The 19,711-nt window shown below is 66.1% G+C and overlaps 2 protein-coding genes across 3 annotated transcripts; one reads left to right on the top strand and one right to left on the bottom strand.

The window, feature by feature from the left end:
• The first annotated feature begins 86 nt into the window (after positions 1-86).
• On the top strand, positions 87-3,747 carry CHLRE_17g741200v5 (uncharacterized protein). The gene is made up of 9 exons (XM_001701059.2): positions 87-221; positions 316-405; positions 647-703; positions 939-983; positions 1,275-1,337; positions 1,551-1,634; positions 2,145-2,393; positions 2,767-2,892; positions 3,163-3,747. The coding sequence occupies exons 1-9, from the start codon at positions 207-209 to the stop codon at positions 3,274-3,276; spliced, it is 843 nt and encodes a 280-aa protein (XP_001701111.1). The 5' UTR covers positions 87-206; the 3' UTR covers positions 3,277-3,747.
• A 197-nt stretch (positions 3,748-3,944) lies between these two features.
• CHLRE_17g741150v5 (uncharacterized protein) lies at positions 3,945-19,674 on the bottom strand. Of its 2 annotated transcripts, none has more exons than XM_043072647.1 (18): positions 19,269-19,674; positions 18,097-18,974; positions 17,754-17,883; positions 17,472-17,582; positions 17,215-17,331; positions 16,914-17,023; positions 16,505-16,631; positions 16,184-16,317; positions 15,962-16,033; positions 15,553-15,729; positions 15,290-15,358; positions 12,884-15,079; positions 12,085-12,663; positions 8,935-11,841; positions 8,354-8,697; positions 7,937-8,036; positions 7,578-7,730; positions 3,945-7,384 (listed from the first exon to the last, which is right to left on the bottom strand). In XM_043072647.1, the coding sequence occupies exons 2-18, from the start codon at positions 18,952-18,954 to the stop codon at positions 4,946-4,948; spliced, it is 10,623 nt and encodes a 3,540-aa protein (XP_042915107.1). In that variant the 5' UTR covers positions 18,955-18,974; positions 19,269-19,674; the 3' UTR covers positions 3,945-4,945. The 2 variants fall into 2 exon arrangements, with proteins under 2 accessions (XP_042915107.1, XP_042915106.1); XM_043072648.1 differs by having other exon boundaries at positions 15,980-16,033.
• Positions 19,675-19,711: the final 37 nt, after the last annotated feature.

Genomic DNA, 19,711 nt, shown 5'->3' with positions numbered 1-19,711 from the left:
TCCCCTGCTAGTGAATGCAGCGGTTCCATGTCGCCAAACTGCATCGTCCACGGGGTCCAGAAAAATGCTGGCAGCGCATCTCACTTCATCAAACCAGGTTCATAGCAGACTTATTGTTAACCGTGTCGTGACGCTCGCGTGCGATCCTTTCAGTTTGAACCTTCGGTTCGGACGCTCGCGCTGTAGTCTAGCGCGCACCCTCAAACATGCCGCCTCAGACGGTAAGTAATGTAGGCTTGCTGCAATTTTCAAATTAAGGAGAGCTCAAAGCGCCTGGCTTGTCTTCCGGCTTCTCGGGTTCTCTCCTGCGCGCAGAGCTTTGGCCTGCAAGACCCTCATTACTTCCTGGGGCGTGCGGAAATTCTGGGATGGATCAACGACACACTGGGACTGCGCCTGACGAAGGTGCGTCCAAGCTTCAAATGTCGTTTTGCTCTCACCGCAAGACTCGCATTAGTTGGAGCATCAGCGTGTAGAACTACTGAAATTTTACCACAGCAGAGTTGCGGGCGGGGCCTGGGTTGTGTAGGCGAGTTTCTTGGGCGCCTTGGTTTGGGCGCGATCTTTGACCAAGGGAAATCTCCGGACATGCGACATGGACACGCAACCTTGACCTGTCCTGTCGTCCGCACCTGGATTTGGCTAGGTGGAGGACACTTGCAACGGCGCCGTGGCATGCCAGCTCTTGGACGTGCTGCACCCTGTAAGGAGGGGGGGCGCAAAGCGCATCGCACTGGGTGACTGAGGTTGTCGGGGGTGCGTGGCAGCACGGTTGTCACTTGTATGCCAGGGCGCGTCAGATAAATATCCTTTCACGTTGCTGCTGCATTGCATGTAAGCCATTCCCAGCATGGCCTCGGCTGAGGTGGCATGAAGTGAGAGTCCTTGTCCGTGTCGCTCACATTCTCCGGGTTTGCCTGCCCCAAAACACACCGCAGGGCGCCGTGCCCATGGCTAAGGTGGACTACAACGCCAACAGCGAGGTGGGGGGGGGGTCCCGGTCCAGACACTGGGTCAACTACCAATAGGACCTGGTGTCTCAAGGGTGTGACCAGCTTCACGACGGACGCAGGAGGCACTGCCACAAGGGATTTCATACATTTAGCGCTGGTGTAGGTCAGCTGCGCTTCGGCAGCCCTTTCTTGCGGCAGGGGTTGTCATGCCCTTGCGCGGCAGCATATCCCGCCCGCCCCTCCAAATGTCTGACTGCCTGCGGCACTTAAACCCTTGCTCGCGCCCCGCCCCGCCCCCTCCTCTATACATTTGCGCTGCAGTACCAAATGATCAACAACTACAAGGTGCTGCAGGACTGCTTCAACAAGCTCAAGATCGACAAGGTGAGGCAAAGGGCGCCTCACAGCAGCAGCACATGCCTCACACACTAGGCGCGAGCCTCTGCTTCAGCCTCACAACCACACGTTACCCACAGGCGCCTGTAGCACTGCGTCTGCGATCCACCTTATGTGCCCACGCCCCTGCGCCCCGCATATACACGTACACACACTCAACCACAAACACAAACACGTGTGCACACACACACGCACCTGCAGTACGTGGAGGTGGCCCGGCTGGTGAAGGGCCGCCCGCTGGACAACATGGAGTTCATGCAGTGGTTCAAGGCGTACTGGGACCAGGTGGGTGGGGGATGGATGGAGGCGCGGGGGCAGGCGTACTGGGACCAGGTGGGGGGGGCTGGGTGGAGGGGCGCGTGGGCAGGCGTACTGGGACCAGGTGGGGGGGGGCTGGGTGGAGGGGCGCGGGGGCAGGCGTCCTGGGACCAGGTGGGTGGGGGAGGGGCTGGGTGGAGGGGCGCGGGCAGGCGTACTGGTTGCAGGCATGCGGGGGGCCAGGCTGCTTGCTTCAGGGACCGGGTGGAATGTATGGGTGACTGGGGTGTGGAGGGCGCTGTGACGCGGCGCCCAGGTGCGGGCTCAAGGCGGCATGGCAGGGCAGAGGGGTTACAGCTGGAGGGGCGCGGGTGCAACCTGGCTCCCAGCTGGGAGGCTCAGGAGGACAAGGGGTTGCACCGGGGGGTGCACGTCAGCGGTCAAAGTGCAGGGGCTGCGCTAGCGGTGCAGCAGTTCCCAGTCTTGCATTCCTGACCACAGCACTGACATGTGTGCCCCATATGTGACGTGTCGCAGATCATCCCGCCCGGCAGCGCGCCGGCGCCGTACGACGGCCCAAGCCGCCGCGCGCTGTGCAAGACCGGTGACATGAAGCACAGCGGCGGCGGCCCGGCGCCGCCCAAGGCCGGCGGCATCAAGGCCGGTCCGCCCGCGGTGTCGGCGGCGCCCCGTGCCGCGCCTGCGGCGGCTCCGCGTGTGGCTGCGGGCCCCAAGGGCAGCCCTGGCGACCGGGACCAGATGGACAAGCTGAACCACCAGCTGGAGGTGAGGGGTGGGCTTGTTTTTTGGGGGGGGGGGTTGTTGGAGCGGCGCCTAGATTAGGTAGCCGAGGGTTGTACACAATACGGGGACAAGAGGAAGCGTGTGTGTTCGTGCATTTGCGCGATGCTAGCCTGGACTGAGGTTCAAACGTTCAGAGTAAGAGCTGTGTATGTAAGCTGGGTGCTGCTGTGAGCCGCGGCTGCATGTCAATGTGTTGAGCGCTCTTTCTGTACACGCCGCCATCTCGCGCACACTGTTGGTACCGTATGGGTGATCTCTGGTCTCAGTAGCCGCCGCCGTCCCGTGTTCGCGCCCCCCCCCCCCACTTCGCTACTTCGCTGCACTTTTACGTACCAATCTTTGCCCTCCCCCGCAGGACCTGCGGCTCAAGGCTGACGGCTACGAGAAGGAGAAGGACTTCTACTACAGCAAGCTGCGCGACGTGGAGCTGCTGTGCCAGACGCCCACCGTCTGCGAGCTGCCCATCATGAAGCGGGTGCAGGTGCGGAACACGAGGGAGAAGGGGCGGCGTGCTGCGCGTGCGGCGTGCCATGAAAGGGGCCTCAGCGGGAGCAGGTGCACTTGCCCGCAGCCAGCGCTGTGCCCTGCCATGAACTCGACCTCCTGAGCCGTCGTGCGGCTCTGGAGTCCAAGCGAGAGCTGAAAATGGAAGTGCAGAGGATAGCGTGCTATGCAGTCTTATCGCCACGCCCTTTTGATTACGGTATGCATGTGGCGCTGCTGCCGCATTCCGTCCCTGTCGCCCGAGCAGGAGATCCTGTACGCCGCCACCGCGGAGGACGGCGGCCGCATCATGCGGGAAACACAAGTGGAGTTCGCGGGCCGCGAGTACACCGAGGAGGAGCTGTCGGCGGCCGACGGGTAGAGAGGGCTGCAGCTGAGGGGCGTGGCACCGGTCGCCGGCCCACCGCGGCGAGGCGAGCCGAGGTCGCGGGCGAAAGGGCGTTGTGCGGGTCGAGTAGGGTTGGTCGCGTTGGGCCGGCTAATTAGTGTCGAGTTGGCTGGTGGGGCGCGGTTTTGGCGGACACGCGACAAGCGAGGGGAACGGGGGCGGCTCGGGACCAGTTGTCCCTGCCGTGCCGGGGCACACGGTGCACCACACGACCATATGTCGTGATGTGTTAGCAATACAACCATATGTCGTGATGTGCGAGACTGGGGAGTGAGATACGGGGCGGACCGGATATGCACCTCTGACTGGTGCCCATCGTGACGAAGAGCGGGCCGTGGACTGCGGCGGTTAAAGAGCAGAGGCACACATGCAGTCAGGATGACTGTCGGGCACGCACGCGTGTGCGGTGGGTGCTATATTCATGCATTGTAAGGGACTGACTTTGCCCATGTGGGTGGGGCCTGCTTCTGTACGGAAATCCGTCTCCGCTAGGGCTGGTGCAATTCGCCAGCGTCAGCTGCCGCCCAGGAACCCAGGAACCGATGCACGGAGTCTGTCAAGGTTGCTGTCTTCATTCTCAATAGGCTGGCCAATGTTAGCCGCCGCGGACATTGGATGGACATTAGCTAGCTGATCAGCTGGAGCATCGTCCGTTACACGAGTGCCTTGTATCGGGCTACCCAGCATAACCCGGAGTTAGTGTACTAGCATGTACCCTCCAGGCTCCAACGCCCCCCCCCCCAATGTCCCATCGTCGCGCGGAAAACCCGCGTCCATGCGCCATACAAAAGATTGCCAGACTGGCATTACACTCACAGAGTCACAGATTGACGAAAATACGAAATCCACCAGTGCCCTGCAGGCCCCCAACGGCGCAACCTGGGTCAATATGTTCATGAATCAGCGCATGCGGTAGTCAACTAGTCATGGACTCGCGACATTCCCAACCCTTCGACAACCCTTCGCACAACAAAGGGGCTGCACGACACGCCATGTCAATCGTGAGACACACTGTAATGGTCGTTCTACCCTCATCAGCAGTGACGCACTGGTTCGTAACCCGAGGGCAACCCGCTTGTCCGGAAGCATGGCCATGTCAGCATGTGAGCAACACACACGGCACGCGCACGCATGCATGCACTTGAGCAAGAAAGCATATTATATACCGTACTCAGCATTTCAGCTGCACCACTGCTATTAGTAATCATGAAACTGTCCAAGCCTCGAAAGACATCAATACATGGCGTAGAGAGTGCCACTGTACTGGGGTCACGAGCCACGAGCCGCCGTCGGCGCTGCTGCCGAGTCTCTGCTTCTACCGCAGGTGACCCACATTGCACCGCTGGCGCCTTTAAATAAATACAGCTTAGCCAAGCGATACCCTCCCACAATGCTTCAACTCCCCGCGCCCTCACCCACACACACACAGACGCGCTCACAGCCAACGCGTCATGCTTGCGCGGCCTCTAGCTCATTGGTCTGTGTACGCATATGCGTTCGTGGACACAGACACTACCCTCAATGCTCGGCACCCGTGACACCGGGCAGCCCACTCATGCTCGTGACTCATGCTCAAGTGTGACGTGATTTTCATGCAGCTCAGGGCGTACGTTTGATACTGCTCAGGAGCTCCACCTCATTACTACCGGCCCAGCGGGCTGAGTGGGCTCGGCCGGAGCTTGCCTCCCCGACCAGCCCCTAACCCGCTCCGTAGGCCCGGCTCCGAAGCCACTTCCGATGCCTGGGTCAGTCGCTCTGGCCCACCCACACCGCCGGCGCCACTGCCTGCATCCCCTCCCCATGCCATCGGCTTGGCTGGCGTGGGTTTGGCAGGCAGCAGCAGCGCTGAGCTGCCCCGCGGCGCGTCACCGGCGGAGCCCAGGCCGGAGCGCTCGGCGTTGGCAGCGGCGCTGGCCGCCGCCAGGCCGCTGAAGGTGGCCCGGCGCGGCGGCGGCCCGGCAGCAGACGAGCGGCCCACGACTGAGGCGCTCGGCGGTCCGGCGCCAGCAGCCGGCGCCAGGCGGGTCTCAGGCGCTGCGCGCATGCTGAGCCACTTGCCGTTGCGCTCGCCACCCAGTGCAGGGCGCGTTGGCGTCAGGGCGCGGGTGCCGGCTCCGCCGCCCGCGACAGCGGCGGCGATGGCGGCGCGTGCGGCTGCCGTGTCGGACGCTGGCAGATCCTCATCGTCATCATCCAGGTGCATCGCCAGGCTATCACTGGGCTGATCGGGCTGTTGCGTCATGGTGCGCATGTGGCGGAAAGAGTGCGAGCCGCCCGGCGCCGCCGCAGCCGCCGCCAGTCCCGACGGCCGCCGCTGCAGTGCATCCGTCTCGTTCTCCGGCACGTGGGAGAACTTCACGCGCGCTCCCTTGACCGGCGTGAGTTCGTCGGCCGGTGCGGCGGCACCGCTGTCGACGGCACGCGACCAGGCGTTGCCGCGGGTGCTGGTGGTGACGGCGGCGGCGCCGCCGGCGCCGGCGGCCGCCAGGGCGGCGGTAGGCGGCACAGGCAGTCGCGCGCCGGGGGACAGTGGGCTGGCGAAGCGCTGCGGCGAGTGCGGAGCGGAGGCTGGGCCGCCGCCGCCGCCGCCAAGGCTCTGTGCGTCGCGCATGTGGGCGGGAACCGGACTGACGTGCCCCTCTGGCAGGTCCAAGTTCGTATCCGACATTGGCGACCTGCCGCTAGCCGTCGACGCCGACTGCAAAGCACCGCCGGCGGCGCCGCTGCCGCTAGGGCGCTCCCGCTTGAAGAAGGACGCCGCGAACTTGCCCAGCGTCGCACGCATGCCACCCGTCGTTGCGCGGCCTGGTGGCGCCGGCGGCGCCGATGCCAGCGCGGCGGGCATGCTGCCAATGCCGGTGGTGGTGGCAGCCGCCCCGAAGGCAGCGGCGGCGGCGGTTGTGCTGGTGGCGGCCGGGGCGGTTGGTTCCATGCCTGCTGCCTCCATGTCGTCTTCTGCCAACGGGTCCTCACGGAACGCGGCGTTCATGTACATAACCGAGCCGCCGCTGGCAGGGCCTCCAGCGACCGCCACCGCCGAGATGCCACCAGCGCTGCCTGTGCCCCACAGCCGTTCTTGCAGTCGTGCGCCCGAGCGTGGAGAGGCTAAGCCGCTGCCAGGGCGGCCGCCACCAACCAGACCCACATCAGTCACTAAGCGCGTCGCGCCGCTGCCCGGCGGCATCAGCCCGGCGGCGCCGTAGCCGCTGCTGCCCAGCAACACGGGCGCGATGGCGCCGCCAGCGGCATCCGCACCCGTCAGGGAAAACCGCGCGTCTGCGTGGCTAGCCGCGGGTGACAGCCGGCCGCCGCTGAGGAGCGCGGAGTCGGTGCCGACCATGCCACTCAGTCGAGTCGCGGTGTTGGTGTTGGTGCCGGTGCCGCCTGCGGTGGCGGCGCTGTTGCGCTGGCGGCTGCCCTGACGGCTGACGGCAGCACTAGGAGAGAACTCAACGGCGGTGCCCGTCCCTGTGCCCGCGCCGCCGCCGCTGCCGTCCATCTCGTCGAGCTGGCGCGAGCCACTGCGCCGGTCGGAGCCAGTGGCGGCTGCGGCGGCAGCAGCAGCGACGGCAACGGGCGCAGCGCCGCTTTGAGATGGGTGGAATGCGGAGGCTAGGATGCGCTTGAGGTCATCTTCCGCATTGGGCGACAGGTCTGGACGGCGCAGCGGAGCGCCGGCGGACCGGGATGAGGCGCCGGGCGGCGGCACAATGCTCAGTGTGCCGCCAGTCGCCGCCGCCAGGCGCACACCCGTCGGAGATGCGAGGCCCGAAGTCAGCGGCGGGCTGCCTCCGCCGCCGCCCGCCCCAAGTTGGTTGCCGGAGAGCCATGGCGCGTCATCGTCGCCGCCGCCGCTGCCGTGGGCGGCGGCGCCGCCGCCTGCGGCGGCGCGGTGCGCCTTGCGCTCTTCCTCCTCCTCGCGCCGCCGTTTGCGGCGGCGGCCGACCAGCACGAAGAGCACGGCGGCGCACATGATCGTGGTCATGCTGCCGACGGCTGCGGCGGAGATGATGATGGGCAGCCAGTTGATTGACGACGATGGCGAGGCGGCCGCCGGCGCGGGTGCGGGGCCCGGTATTGACTGTGTGGGAGAGGAAGGACGGGGGAATTCAGCAAATACAGGACGCATGCACTCTCATTTGCCCGTACCTCGCATGTCCCTCCCCTGCTATTCGCTGGCATTTGCGGGGTACGGGCCTCAGCGGTGGCGTCCTGATTTCTGGCGGCTGGCTCTGGCAGTCGTACATCGCACATCACAGGCAGGTGGCACTCACCGCGGACGGCATCTGCACCTCCGCCACCTGGCAGGCGACGTTGCTGCCGGCCCCGCCGAATGCGGTGGTGCTGGTGAAGCCGCTGGCTCCACACACGTCGTTGAGGCTGCGTGTGCCCACGTTGTTCAGCGGCACCTCTGTCACTACACGCACCTGCACCGGAGGATGGGGTGAGGCAAGGTCCCGCGGTCAGAGGTGCATGAATGGTATGGCTTGAGCTTGCGAACTCGCTGGCATGGGTCTATGTCGACGCTTCGCGCAGCAAGGCATGGTGGTCTTTATCGTCGGCAGGCAGGCGGCGTTTCTAAGCAGCCCCGCACCGCGCACCCCTGTGCCAGCCCCTGCGGCCCTGCGCACACCTCGGAGGTTGTCGTGATGCGCCCCGGCCGCGGGCCACACAGGCGCAGCATGCTGCCGCTGCCGTCGGGGTTGGATGTGGGGTCCTGAGACTCCGCCTCCCTGTAAGGGCGGCAGGAAAGGCAAGAGGGGCTCCGTGGTCATTTCAGGACCTCATTTCGCCCCGCCGCGCTAGATAACATGTCCCACGTCATTGCGGCTTGCGTCAACGCATTTGGCCTTGCCCACAAAGCCGTGGCCAGGAGCTTCTGCCCCCCTAGCTAGCTGGCCGCGTACAGCCACAGCACGAGCTCGCCACACACAAGCGCACATGACCCAGACACACACACACACACACACACACACACACACACACACACACACACACACACACACACACACTCCTCCTCCACTGGCACGCGGGGTGCGGCCACACGCACCAGAGCCCCAACGCATCCTGCAGCTGCTGTTTGTAGACGTTGGTGTTGTTGCTGTCGGCCGGCACCCGCAGCAACACCATCAAGCTGATGCTGCTGTTGCTGCCGCTGCAGTCATCCCGCCCGCTGAATATGGAACCCGAGCCGGTCGTTGCCAGCACGCTGCGGCGATGGCCGCCGCTGCTACTACCGCCGCTGCCCAGACTCAGGCCGGCGCAGGTGATGTTGGCAAGCACGGAAGTGGAGATGTTCGAGCGGCGGACGAGCTCGCCGCGGAACGCTTCCAGGAAGGGCGGCGTGCAGTCCACCGTCACCTCAATGCTGCTGCCCGCACCCGTGTTCATGACCTGCAAAGGAGCCCAGCAGCCGGTGCAGCGTTCAGTCTAAAGGTGCGTGAGGGTTCATTGCAAGCTGCAAACTGCAGACTGAAGGCAACCAATGTACCGTACACTGCGAGATGGGTTCCGCAAGCAATCACAGGCCAGTAGCATGCACCTCACCACACCTACCCATACCACGCACAAGTTGGGGCGCCTGAGACAAGAAGTCACACCAAAAGACCCGCTGGGTCTGCCGAGACTCACCGCCGTAGCCTCCACAGCCGTCGTCACTTCCACCGGCATCGAGACCTTTCTGGCGTCAACGGATATCTCGGCTGCGTTGGGGAACAGCACGGCCAAGGCTGCCGGGTCCGAGGCCAGGCTGTCGGGCACGTCCACGGCCTGGGTCACGGTTAGGAAGCCGCTGGTGGCGGTGCCGGTGCTCGCCACGTACTCGGGAGGAATGCCAATGTTGGGAATGACGATGGGTGGGAACGGCGGCGAGGGCGGCGAGGGGGGCAGCGGCGAGGGCCGCGGGCTGGGCGGGAACGGTGGAGAATGTGCAGGTGGATTGGGAGGGGAGGGCGCGGGCGGGGGGGAGGGAGGCAGCGGCGGAGGTGAGGGCGGAGGGGAGGGTGATGGTGGGGGTGGGGATGGAGACGGCGGAGGGGAGGGTGGAGAAGGTGGAGGGGACGGGGCCGGGGGCGCTGGGCTGGGGGGCTGAGGGGAGGGCGCCGGACTGGGCGGCGTTGGTGATAGAGGGGCAGGCGAAGGAGGCATTGGGCTGGGCGGCCGCGGCGAAGGCGGGGACGGCGGCGCCGGGCTGGGCGGCACTGGGCTGGGCGGCCGGGGTGCAGGCGGTGCCGGGGAGGGCGGCGGACTCGGAGGCGTGGGGCTTGGTGGCACTGGGATAGGAGGGGGACTGGGAGGGGCCGGGCTGGGCGGCAGCGGGCTGGGAGGCCATGGGCTGGGCGGTGGGGGGCTGGGAGGCCGCGGGCTCGGAGGCAACGGGATTGGTGGTGCTGGGCTAGGCGGCGCCGGAATCGGAGGCGCCGGACTGGGCTGCCGTGGGCTGGGTGGGGCAGGACTGGGCGGTGCCGGGTACAGGCACACGTCCAGAAGCCCGCTGACGCTGGCGCCGCTGCTGAAGCCGCCGGCATAGCCGACCCCCTTGCACACGCCAGGGCTGTTTCCGGTGAGGTTCAAGCTTGCCAGCGCCACGAGTGACGTGGGCCAAGACGCGGGCAGCGGCCCCGACAGGGCATTGCCACCGAGCGACAGGGCCGTGAGCCGAGTGAGCGAGCTCCATGAAGCGGGCAGCGGTCCGGCGAAGGCGTTGCCGGACAGGTTGACTGCGACCAGATTAGTCATGGAGCCGAGGTCGGGCAGCGGGCCGGTCAGGGAATTGTAGCTTAGGTCCAGGAACGTGAGTGAGGCCAGCAACGTCAGGGAGGAGGCCGCGAGGGGGCCGGACAGGGAGCTGTTGGCTATGGCCAGGCGCTGCAGAGAGGCCGGCAGCTGTGCGGGCATCGGGCCCGACAGGCCGCTGCTGCTGGCTGAGAGGGAGGTGAGCGCAGCCAGGGCGCTCCACGAGGCCGGGACCGTGCCGCTGACGCCGCAGCCGGACAGGTCCAGGCTCCTGATGGAAGGCGGCAGCGCTGGTAGCGAGCCGTTGATGCCGGCGTTGCCTGACAGGTCCAGTTGGGTGAGCGCCGCCAGCCCGGTCCAGTTGGTGGCAGTCAGGGGGCCTGTCAGCGTTGCATCGCTGATGTCGAGCGACACCAGCGCCGGTGGCAGGACCGACGGCAGCCTACCACTAACACCCGTGCTGCTTAGATCCAAATGCGACAAGGAGGACAGCGCGCTCCACGATGCCGGGATCGGGCCCGTCAGACCAGTGCCAGACCCGTCGAATATCTGAAGTGCGGCAAGCGTGCTCCATTGCTCTGGCAGGCTGGAGCTGATTGCCGTACCCGACACGTCAAATACCTGCAGCCGGCTCAGCGTGCTGAGCGCCGCCGGCAAGCTGCCCGAAAGCTGGGAGCCGTCCGCCGAGAACGTCTGGAGCGCCGTCAGCGCGCTGAATTCCGCCGGGATGGAGGAGCTGATGTTGGTGCCGTCAATGGACAGCTCCTGCAGCCGGCTCAGCGTGCTGAGCGCCGCCGGCAAGCTGCCCGAAAGCTGGGAGCCGTCGGCCGAGAACGTCTGCAGCGCCGTCAGCGTGCTGAATTCTGCCGGGATGGAGGAGCTGATCTTGGTGCCATCAATGGACAGCTCCTGCAGCCGGCTCAGCGTGCTGAGCGCCGCCGGCAAGCTGCCCGAAAGCTGGGAGCCGTCGGCCGAGAACGTCTGCAGCGCCGTCAGCGCGCTGAGCTGCACCGGGATGGACGCGCTGATGTTGGTGCCGTCAATGGACAGCTCCTGCAGCCGGCTCAGCGTGCTGAGTGCCGCCGGCAAGCTGCCCGAAAGCTGGGAGCCGTCGGCCGAGAACGTCTGCAGCGCCGTCAGCGCGCTGAATTCCGCCGGGATGGAGGAGCTGATGTTGGTGCCATCAATGGACAGCTCCTGCAGCCGGCTCAGCGTGCTGAGCGCCGCCGGCAAGCTGCCCGAAAGCTGGGAGCCGTCGGCCGAGAACGTCTGCAGCGCCGTCAGCGCGCTGAACTGCGCCGGGATGGAGGAGCTGATGTTGGTGCCATCAATGGACAGCTCCTGCAGCCGGCTCAGCGTGCTGAGCGCCGCCGGCAAGCTGCCCGAAAGCTGGGAGCCGTCGGCCGAGAACGTCTGCAGCGCCGTCAGCGCGCTGTACTGCGCCGGGATGGAGGAGCTGATGTTTGTGCCGTCAATGGACAGCTCCTGCAGCCGGCTCAGCGTGCTGAGCGCCATCGGCAAGCTGCCCGAAAGCTGGGAGCCGTCGGCCGAGAACGTCTGCAGCGCCGTCAGCGCGCTGTACTTCGCCGGGATGGAGGAGCTGATGTCTGTGTTGGACACATCTAGTATGGCCAGGTTCGTGAGAGTGCTCAGGGCACCGGGTAACGTCCCGGTAGCGTGTGTGCTGGACACGTCGAGCAGGGTTAGCGATGTCAGGGCCGATGTGGAGATTGGCAGGCTTCCTGAGACGTTGGTGAAGCTGACGTTCAGCACCTGCAGAGCTGTGAGCGCGCTGTACTGGTCCTGTGTGGATAGGTGGCAGCAACGGGTGTTGAGACGGGAAGGGTGGATGAGCTATCAGCGCAAGCAACCCATGTGCCATTATTGTTTTGGGGCCGGAAGTGCCCGGCAGGCAAGAAGAAGAGTGGCCAGGACGACAGACGAAGGTGCACACCGCAACAGGTCATCAGACGCTCTTGTCGTGTGCACACGACCGCGCAAGTGCGCCTGCCCGCATTCCCTCCATTCGATCTACCAATCGCTTACAGGGATGGTGCCACCGATGTTGGTGGAGGAGACGTCGAGCACCGCCAGTGCCGATAGCGAGCTCAGCGCCGCCGGCAGGCTGCCTGATGTGGAGGTGTTGGCCACATCGAGGTAGGTCAGGGCGGTGAGTGCGCTGGCGGTTTGCGGGATGGAGCCGTTGATGTGGGTGCTGGACAGGTCCAAGATCTGGAGGCTTGTGAGCGAGGCCAGGAGCTCTGGTGGAATGGAGGCGGTCAGGGAGGTGTTGGAGGCCGCAAGCAGCGTCAGTGCGGTCAGGGCGGAGTAGACGCTGGGCAGGGTGCCGTTGACGAGGGTGGAGGACACGTCCAGGGCCTGAAGCCGTGTGAGGGTGGACAGGCCGGGGGGCAGGGTGGCAGCAATGGAGGTGTTGGAGGTGTCGATCACGACCAATGCGGTGATGGCGGCGAGGGAGGGCGGGATGGTGCCGCTGATGAGGGAGGAGCTGACGTTGAGGATGGCCAGGTTGGAGAGTGCGGACAGCAGCGCCGGCAGCGTGCCGCTGACGCTGGTGTTGGAGGCCGCGAGCAGCGAGAGTGCCGTCAGGGCCGAGTACGCGACCTGCGTGCATGGATGGTGGATTGCCAGCGGCATGGCGTAAGGGCGAGTTGGGCAAGTACGTTTACTGTTGCACTCCAGGATGGGGGGGGCGCACATCGGGACCCGCCGAGCTTGTAGACCCGCCCTTACGCCGCTACCACCCGATTGCAGTGCTGGACCGCATATACCGCGCGCCGTACGTACGCCCGGCCGGCTTCCTTCCACACACACACGTGCTCACCGGAATGGTCCCGTTCACAAAGGTAAATGAGACGTCCAGTGCCTGAAGCGCCGACAGCTGGCTCCAGGACGTGGGGAGCGTGCCCGTGATGGGGTTGTCGGAGACATCAATTGCGATGAGGTCGAGAGTGGGAGGCGGGTCAATCAGAACGCCCGAGGTAGAGGTGTCAGAGATGTTGAGGACAGTGGCACCGGCAGGGAAGGGCGGGGAAGGAGGCGGCCGCGGCGAGGGAGGGAGAGGAGAGGGAGGGAGAGGGGAGGGCGGGGGAGGGGAAGGTGGCGGCGGCGAGGGAGGGAGAGGGGAGGGAGGGAGTGGCGACGGCGGCGCAGGGCTGGGAGGCAGCGGCGGTGCCGGGGAGGGCGGATGTGGCGACGGTGGCGCGGGGCTTGGGGGCGCGGGGCTGGGCGGTATGGGTGAAGGCGGGGCAGGGGGCGCAGGGGACGGTGGTCCTGGTGGGTCAGGTGAAGGGGGTGCCGGAGGTGCTGGTGACGGCGGCCCGGGTGGAGGGGGTGAGGGTGCGGGCGGGTCCGCGGGCCACGTGGCAGGTCGCAAGGGAGGTGCGGGTGACGGTGGCTCCGGAGACGGCGAGGGCGGCGGGGTTGGGGGAGCAGGGCTCGGCGGCAGCGGGCTGGGAGGTGGGCTTGGCGGCGGCGACGACGGGGGTGCAGGGCTTGGGGGCTCCGGGCTTGGCGGAGGGGGCGATGGTGGTGGGCTGGGCGGGTGCGGGGAAGGCGGCGCTGGGCTGGGTGGCGGCGGGCTGGGTGGGACTGGCGACGGTGGCTCGGGGCTGGGTGGAGTCGGGCTGGGCGGTGGGGAGGGCGGCTCTGGACTAGGAGGCACGGGCGGGGGGAGATCGGGGGGTGATTGTTGGGGTGGGGGCGGCCGCGGGGGCCGCGGGGGTGGACTGTACGGCCTTGGAGACGGCGGATTCAGGGGGGCCGGTGACGGCGGAAGGGAAGGTGGCTCGGGTGAGGGAGGCTCTGGACTAGGAGGTCCCGGTGAGGGCGGGGGCGGAGAGGGCGGAGAGGGGCTCGGCGGCTCGGGGCTGGGCGGCTCGGGCGACGGAGGAGGGAACGGGGCTGAAGGGGTTCCGAAGGGAGGAGGCCCGGGCGACGGAGGTGAAGGGGGCACTGGGGAAGGCGGGGGGCTAGGAGGGCGCGGGCTGGGGGGCAGCGGGCTGGGAGGCGGGCTGGGCGGTGGCGGCGACGGGGGTGCAGGGCTTGGGGGCTCAGGGCTTGGCGGATGGGGCGACGGTGGTGGGCTGGGTGGCGGCGGGCTGGGTGGGATTGGCGATGGTGGCTCTGGACTGTGTGGTTGCGGGCTTGGAGGTGGGAGGGGCGGAGAAGGAGCCGGCGGCTCTGGGCTAGGTGGCGGCGGGCTGGGGAGTGTGGGCGAAGGCGGCGGGCTGGGCGGGGCGGGACTGGGTGGCGCAGGACTGGGAGGCTCTGGGCTAGGGGGCGGGGGCGAGGGAGCCGGCGATGGCGGACGAGGCGGTGTCAGGGGCGCCCCGAAAGGCGGTTGTGGACTGGGCGGTGGGCTGGGCGGAGGCGGGCTCGGCGGCACAGGTGAAGGAGGGGCGGGGCTGGGCGGTGCGGGTGAAGGCGGCGGGCTAGGGCTGGGCGGGGCCGGAGAAGGAGGCGGGCTTGGTGGGGGCGACGATGGCGGGGCGGGGCTGGGAGGCGCCGGGCTGGGAGGGGCCGGGCTCGGCGGGCCTGGGCTTGGCGGAGGTGGGCTGGGTGGTGCTGGGCTTGGTGGGTCTGGGCTCGGCGGCGGCGGCGAAGGTGGCGCAGGGCTTGGAGGCACGGGGCTTGGTGGGGGAGGCGATGGCGGCCGCGGGCTGGGCGGAAGCGGGCTGGGAGGGGCCGGCGACGGCGGCCGCGGGCTGGGAGGTGGGGGTGACGGTGGCTGCGGGCTTGGCGGAGCCGGCGAGGGTGGCTGCGGGCTTGGAGGCGCCGGGGAAGGCGGCCCCGGGGAGGGCGGCGGCGGTGAAGGCGGTGCAGGGCTGGGTGGCTGTGGGCTTGGAGGGGCGGGTGAAGGGGGCTGAGGGGACGGAGGCGAGGGGTTGGGGGGAGAGGGGCTGGGAGGTCGTGGTGGCGGTGAGGCAAGAGGCGGAGGAGTGCAGGCGACCCCCAGATTGAAGGTGAGGGTGGAGGTGGACGACGTCAGTGGGCTGGTCGCGTTGTCGCGTGCCTGGGCCTGTGGAGTAAGCGGGGGGGGGGGGCGAGCAAGACGAGCCCTCGTTGAGATACACGAGATGGAAAAGGGGCGACATTGCTGCTCGCATACCCCAGTAACCACCCACGCACAACCCACGGTCTGCATGGCCCAGTCTCCATGCATGATGCATCAGGATGTTGTACTGCAAGAAAACCGAAAACCTTCAGTATCCCTACCCGCCATTCGTACCTGCACGGTGTACGTGCCCGCCACCAAGGTAGGTGACGAGTACGTGGCGGTGCTACTGGTGCTCCAGGCCTGCAAACATTTGGCAACCGCAGCTCCAGTTTCATGCACCGAATCACAACCAGAATCATTTGCCCCTGACGGAAAGGCCCACCCCCCCACCCTGTCGGCTCGGGGCATACGGTACTTGAGAGAGCAATACCGCGTCAAGTACCGTACTGCTGCGCTCGATTGGTGACGCAGGATTGGTTGTATGCCGCACGCACCTGCGTGGACACGGTAGCGCCGAGGCTGTTGGTCAGCACGAACTGGTAGCTCAGTGCGTGGCCGTTCGCGTCAGTGGAGGAGGCGGTGACGCCGATGCTGCTGGCGCCGCAGGTGGCGGTGGCGGTGAGCACGGGGGTCGTGGGTGCGTAGTTGATGTTGCACTGCTGTACCACAATCTGTGTGCATGATGGGCAGCAGAGCGGCGAGATGCGGAACCCGGGGGCGGCGGGCGTCAAAGAAACGAGGCGGCCCGACACGTGCACTCGCGTTGTTTTGGTTGGACAGGCAGGGGGCTCAAAGTGCACGACGGAGCCAGCAGCACAGCCTCTCAATCAGTCCTCGCATACCCTACTCGTCCTGCATTCTGCCGACAGTTCCCACAGTTCCCACAGCCCGGGAGCCGCTCACATTGGAGAAGCTAATGACCTTGGCCAGTGTGAGCGACGCATTGATGGGCGAGTCCGACACGGTGAGAACCATCTGGGACACACAAGGAATTAAGGACAGGTGCGTCACAGGCACGTTGAATGAAATAAAAAGGTGCTCTGGTGCCGCGCCCCAACATGGTCAACTTTACCCAACCGCACACGCACTAGCGCGCTAGCTGCTAACAGTGCGGCTGCTGCTCACCGTCCAAGTGCCGGCTGGGATATCCAGTCCGGGCAGGCCCGTCGAGAAGCTGACAGACTGGCCGTACACCGTGGACTGAATGGGCGTCGTCGTGCCCGACTTGTACACATCCCAGCGGTACGTCATGACGCTGCCTGCAGGCGCCACAGGGCACGAAGCGGCGAAGGCAGCAGCACGGCTCAGCGCACCAGCAGAGTGGCAGGACGGACCGTGCGTGCGTGCACGCCCAGGCCCTGCGACCGCCGAAGAACCCTGGCGTGTACCCGCGCATGCACCAGGTAAGGTCCCATCGCACAGCGCAGCACAGCGCAGCACACGCACCCTCGGGGTCAGTGCAGCCGTTAGCGGGCACGCTGATCGTCATGTTGGCGCAGGTGGAGCCCGTGGTGGGCTGGGACACGACCGCCGTGCCGCCCGGAATGCCCGTGGGGTTGTACGTGAACAGCGTCTGCGCCAAGACGAGGCCAGAGGTATTAAAATATGCACGCGGGGCGCAAGCAACACGATGGCAAACCCTGAGGAATAAAGCAAGACCGTTCCACGCCGGCTGATTTATACACTACTTGGGGCGTGGTGAACTGGGTGAGCTTTCCAGCCAATCAAACCAAGTTGAGCAGTGACCCCACTCATTTCACGCCGCCGGCTATCTCATGCCAAATGAGAGCCATTGTTTACGGCCCTCGCTCGCTGGGGTCTGGACGTGTGCGGCCTCGCCGACCAGCTTCCTCACCGAGTCGCAGTTGGGCGGGATGTTCACGACGTCAGAGCACTTGGCAATGTTGGGCGGGTTGCCGACGCGCATGCCGGCATGCGCAGGACTCCCAACAAAGTTCATCGTCCCTGTTAAGGCAGTCGGCGACGCACGTGGCAACTTCAGTCACAGCCCAGACTTGCAAGAGCAGAAGGCTTTCGAGTACACCTCGCGGCCTTAGTAAGATGACCTCAACACGATTCTGGCTCTGACTCTGGCACCTGGCACCGCAAGACATGCACGCCCACCCACCCAACCACCCACCCACCCATCCACCCACCTGGCGTCACCAGCCCCACGCGCACGACGTAGCAGCCCGTGGCAATACCAGCGTTGGTAGAATCATAAACATCCGTCTCGTTGGTGGCGGTCAGCTTAATGGCTTGCGTGTTACCACCTGCAAGCGCATGATAACACATTCAGTTCCGCCGCGCATCCCAGCCGCCGCAGCAATCTTACGAGCACCACAACCGCAAAACAGGTCTGCAAAACACCGACTATGACTTTGCTCCTGTGCAGGACCGCATGCGGTCGCACCTGTGACGATTGGGTTGGAGGTGTCTCCACTTGGGCAGATTGCCAGGGAGCTACCGCTCTTTTTGAGCGGACCGTTGCCGTTGGTGGCTGGGTAGCGGTACCAGATGACCACTGCAAGCACAGCCAAGCCACGAATGCCGTTCAGCAGCAGCCCGGTTAGGTTGCGAGCTGCCATCAAAGTGCACTTGATGTGCCCACCCTCGCCCCACCCCATCCCGCCCACAGCCCCAGCCCATCAATCCCGCCACCCCCCCACCCCCCCACCCCTTGTCCCGGCCCCACCGTTGAACTGCGACGAGGCACCGCTGCTTGACACAGCGAACACGGCTTGCGGCGCCGCGCCCGCAGCAATGACGTAATAGCCGTCGTTGGTGAGTGTGGCGGCCGATGTGGTTTTGTCCGTCGGCGACATCTGTTGCAAGATGCATCGTGATCAGCAGGCGAAACGAGCGGCGGTTGAATGCGGGCTGCTTTCCATGCACCCAATTGCATTGCCTTCCCAGCTCTCCAGCCCCAGCTGACGGCATGGCATCCTCGGCATTCCCGTGCCCCCTGACCCAGCAGCCGTACATAGTGAGCCTGGCCCGCCCAGCCGGCCTTGCCACTGCGCCATCCGCCCACTTACCGACACGGTTGCGATGTTTACCACCTGCGACGTGACCAGCAGGGGCAGCAGCGACAGCTGCAAAAGCAACACCGCCGACGCTGACGCCGCCCGCCGCGCTCCCAGCCTCCGTCCACCACTGACACCGACGCCGACGCTGACGCCGCTGCTGCCGGCATGACCTCTGCTGCCCGAACGCCCGTTGGCCCCATTGCTCCGCCCCTCCCCAACGCCGCGAACATCACGGCGGCAGCCGCCGACGCGGCTGCTTGCGCTCGCATCCTTCCCCACCGCCGCCCAGCCCCTCTGGTATGAGGCTGTGGAGCTACAGCCATGCCTCGCAGCTGCGTCGGCTGCGGGAGCTCCGCGACCTGCACGCTCCCCGCTATCCCCGCACCGCACGGCAGGCGCACGCGCGTTTGCTTCAAGCGTACCGGTACTGCAGGTGTGGGTGGCGCACGTGCTACCGCACCACCGCCGCGGAGGTGCAGGGCGCCGCCTGGCTGCCATTGCGCAGGTAGTGGCGCCGTAGGTTTCTGGCTGTGCCATGCCGTGCCTGCTTGACGAATCAGGTGCTGTTCGCCTTCTCGGCCGCCTGCTCGGTCTCCACACAGAGCTGAGGCGCCTCAACGCGAGAGCGCCCCCGACCCACATGGCTGCCACCGCAGCCACGGCCGCAGCCACGGCAATTGGCGCCACAGTCGAAGCCGACGTGGGACCCTGGGCGAAAGCCACCGCCGTCGCTAATGACCCAGTGGGTAGCCGCGGCTGAGCGTGCGGGTGGCCTGAGATGCCCGAGTCCGCCAGATGCCCCTTGTTGGCCCTTCGCCCGGCTACCTCCGCTGCTGCCAGCCGGGAGGCATCGCAGCAATTACTCATGCCACTGTAGTCGGCCGCTTCTGCAAGACATGGGTGTCAGTGTGTCACGGTGTGAGGCGCCGCCCTCCGTACACGAACAGCGTGTCTTGGATAATGGTCGCCCCCCGCTTCACCCGGGCCCCCGCCCCTCCCCCTGCCCAAGGTGCTGTCGCTTGGATGCACCCTGAAACACCGAGTCTGTTACATGTTTGCAGCGCACGGACTGCGGCGCGGGTCCAACTAGAGTAAGTCGTAGGGCCCACCTAAAGCCATCGAGACGCATGGTGCTGCGGCAGCTGGCAGTGAGACCGGAAGTGAATCCCAGAGTCTCTCACCGCGCCATGTTGTTTGAGCACATTTCACAGTGCCGCACGCGGGCGAACTCCGCTGCAGATGTTTCCCGTCAGCTTTGGTTGCCCATGTACTCCGGGCGCCATGCCCAGTCCAAGAATGAGCCTTGCAGTGAACGAGCAAGCTCCAGGTGACCAAGGCGAGGAGCGCCGCGGCTGCAGAAGCTGTAAAGGAGCTCAATGGTTCGCGCAAGCGGTATCGGCCTGAGGCCTCGACTGCTTCACGCTGCCCTAGCGTCATGCGCCGTATCAGGTCCTTCGTGCAGTCATAGCGTGAAATGCTACGGCAGGCAGCTACGTTAACTCTGTCGCGCGCGCGACTGTCAGTTTCCGCTGAAGCCCAGCATCGACGCTGGTCCGTACACAGTCTTAGAGTTATTGGAAACAGTGCATAAAGGAACCGGGCACTGTGTGCAAGGCTAAAAGAG

This window comes from Chlamydomonas reinhardtii, chromosome 17, assembly GCF_000002595.2.
Source record: "Chlamydomonas reinhardtii strain CC-503 cw92 mt+ chromosome 17, whole genome shotgun sequence".
Classification (NCBI taxonomy): Eukaryota; Viridiplantae; Chlorophyta; class Chlorophyceae; order Chlamydomonadales; family Chlamydomonadaceae; genus Chlamydomonas; species Chlamydomonas reinhardtii.
The sequence above is the reverse complement of the archived record's forward strand: the minus strand, read 5'-3'. Positions and strand labels throughout refer to the sequence as shown.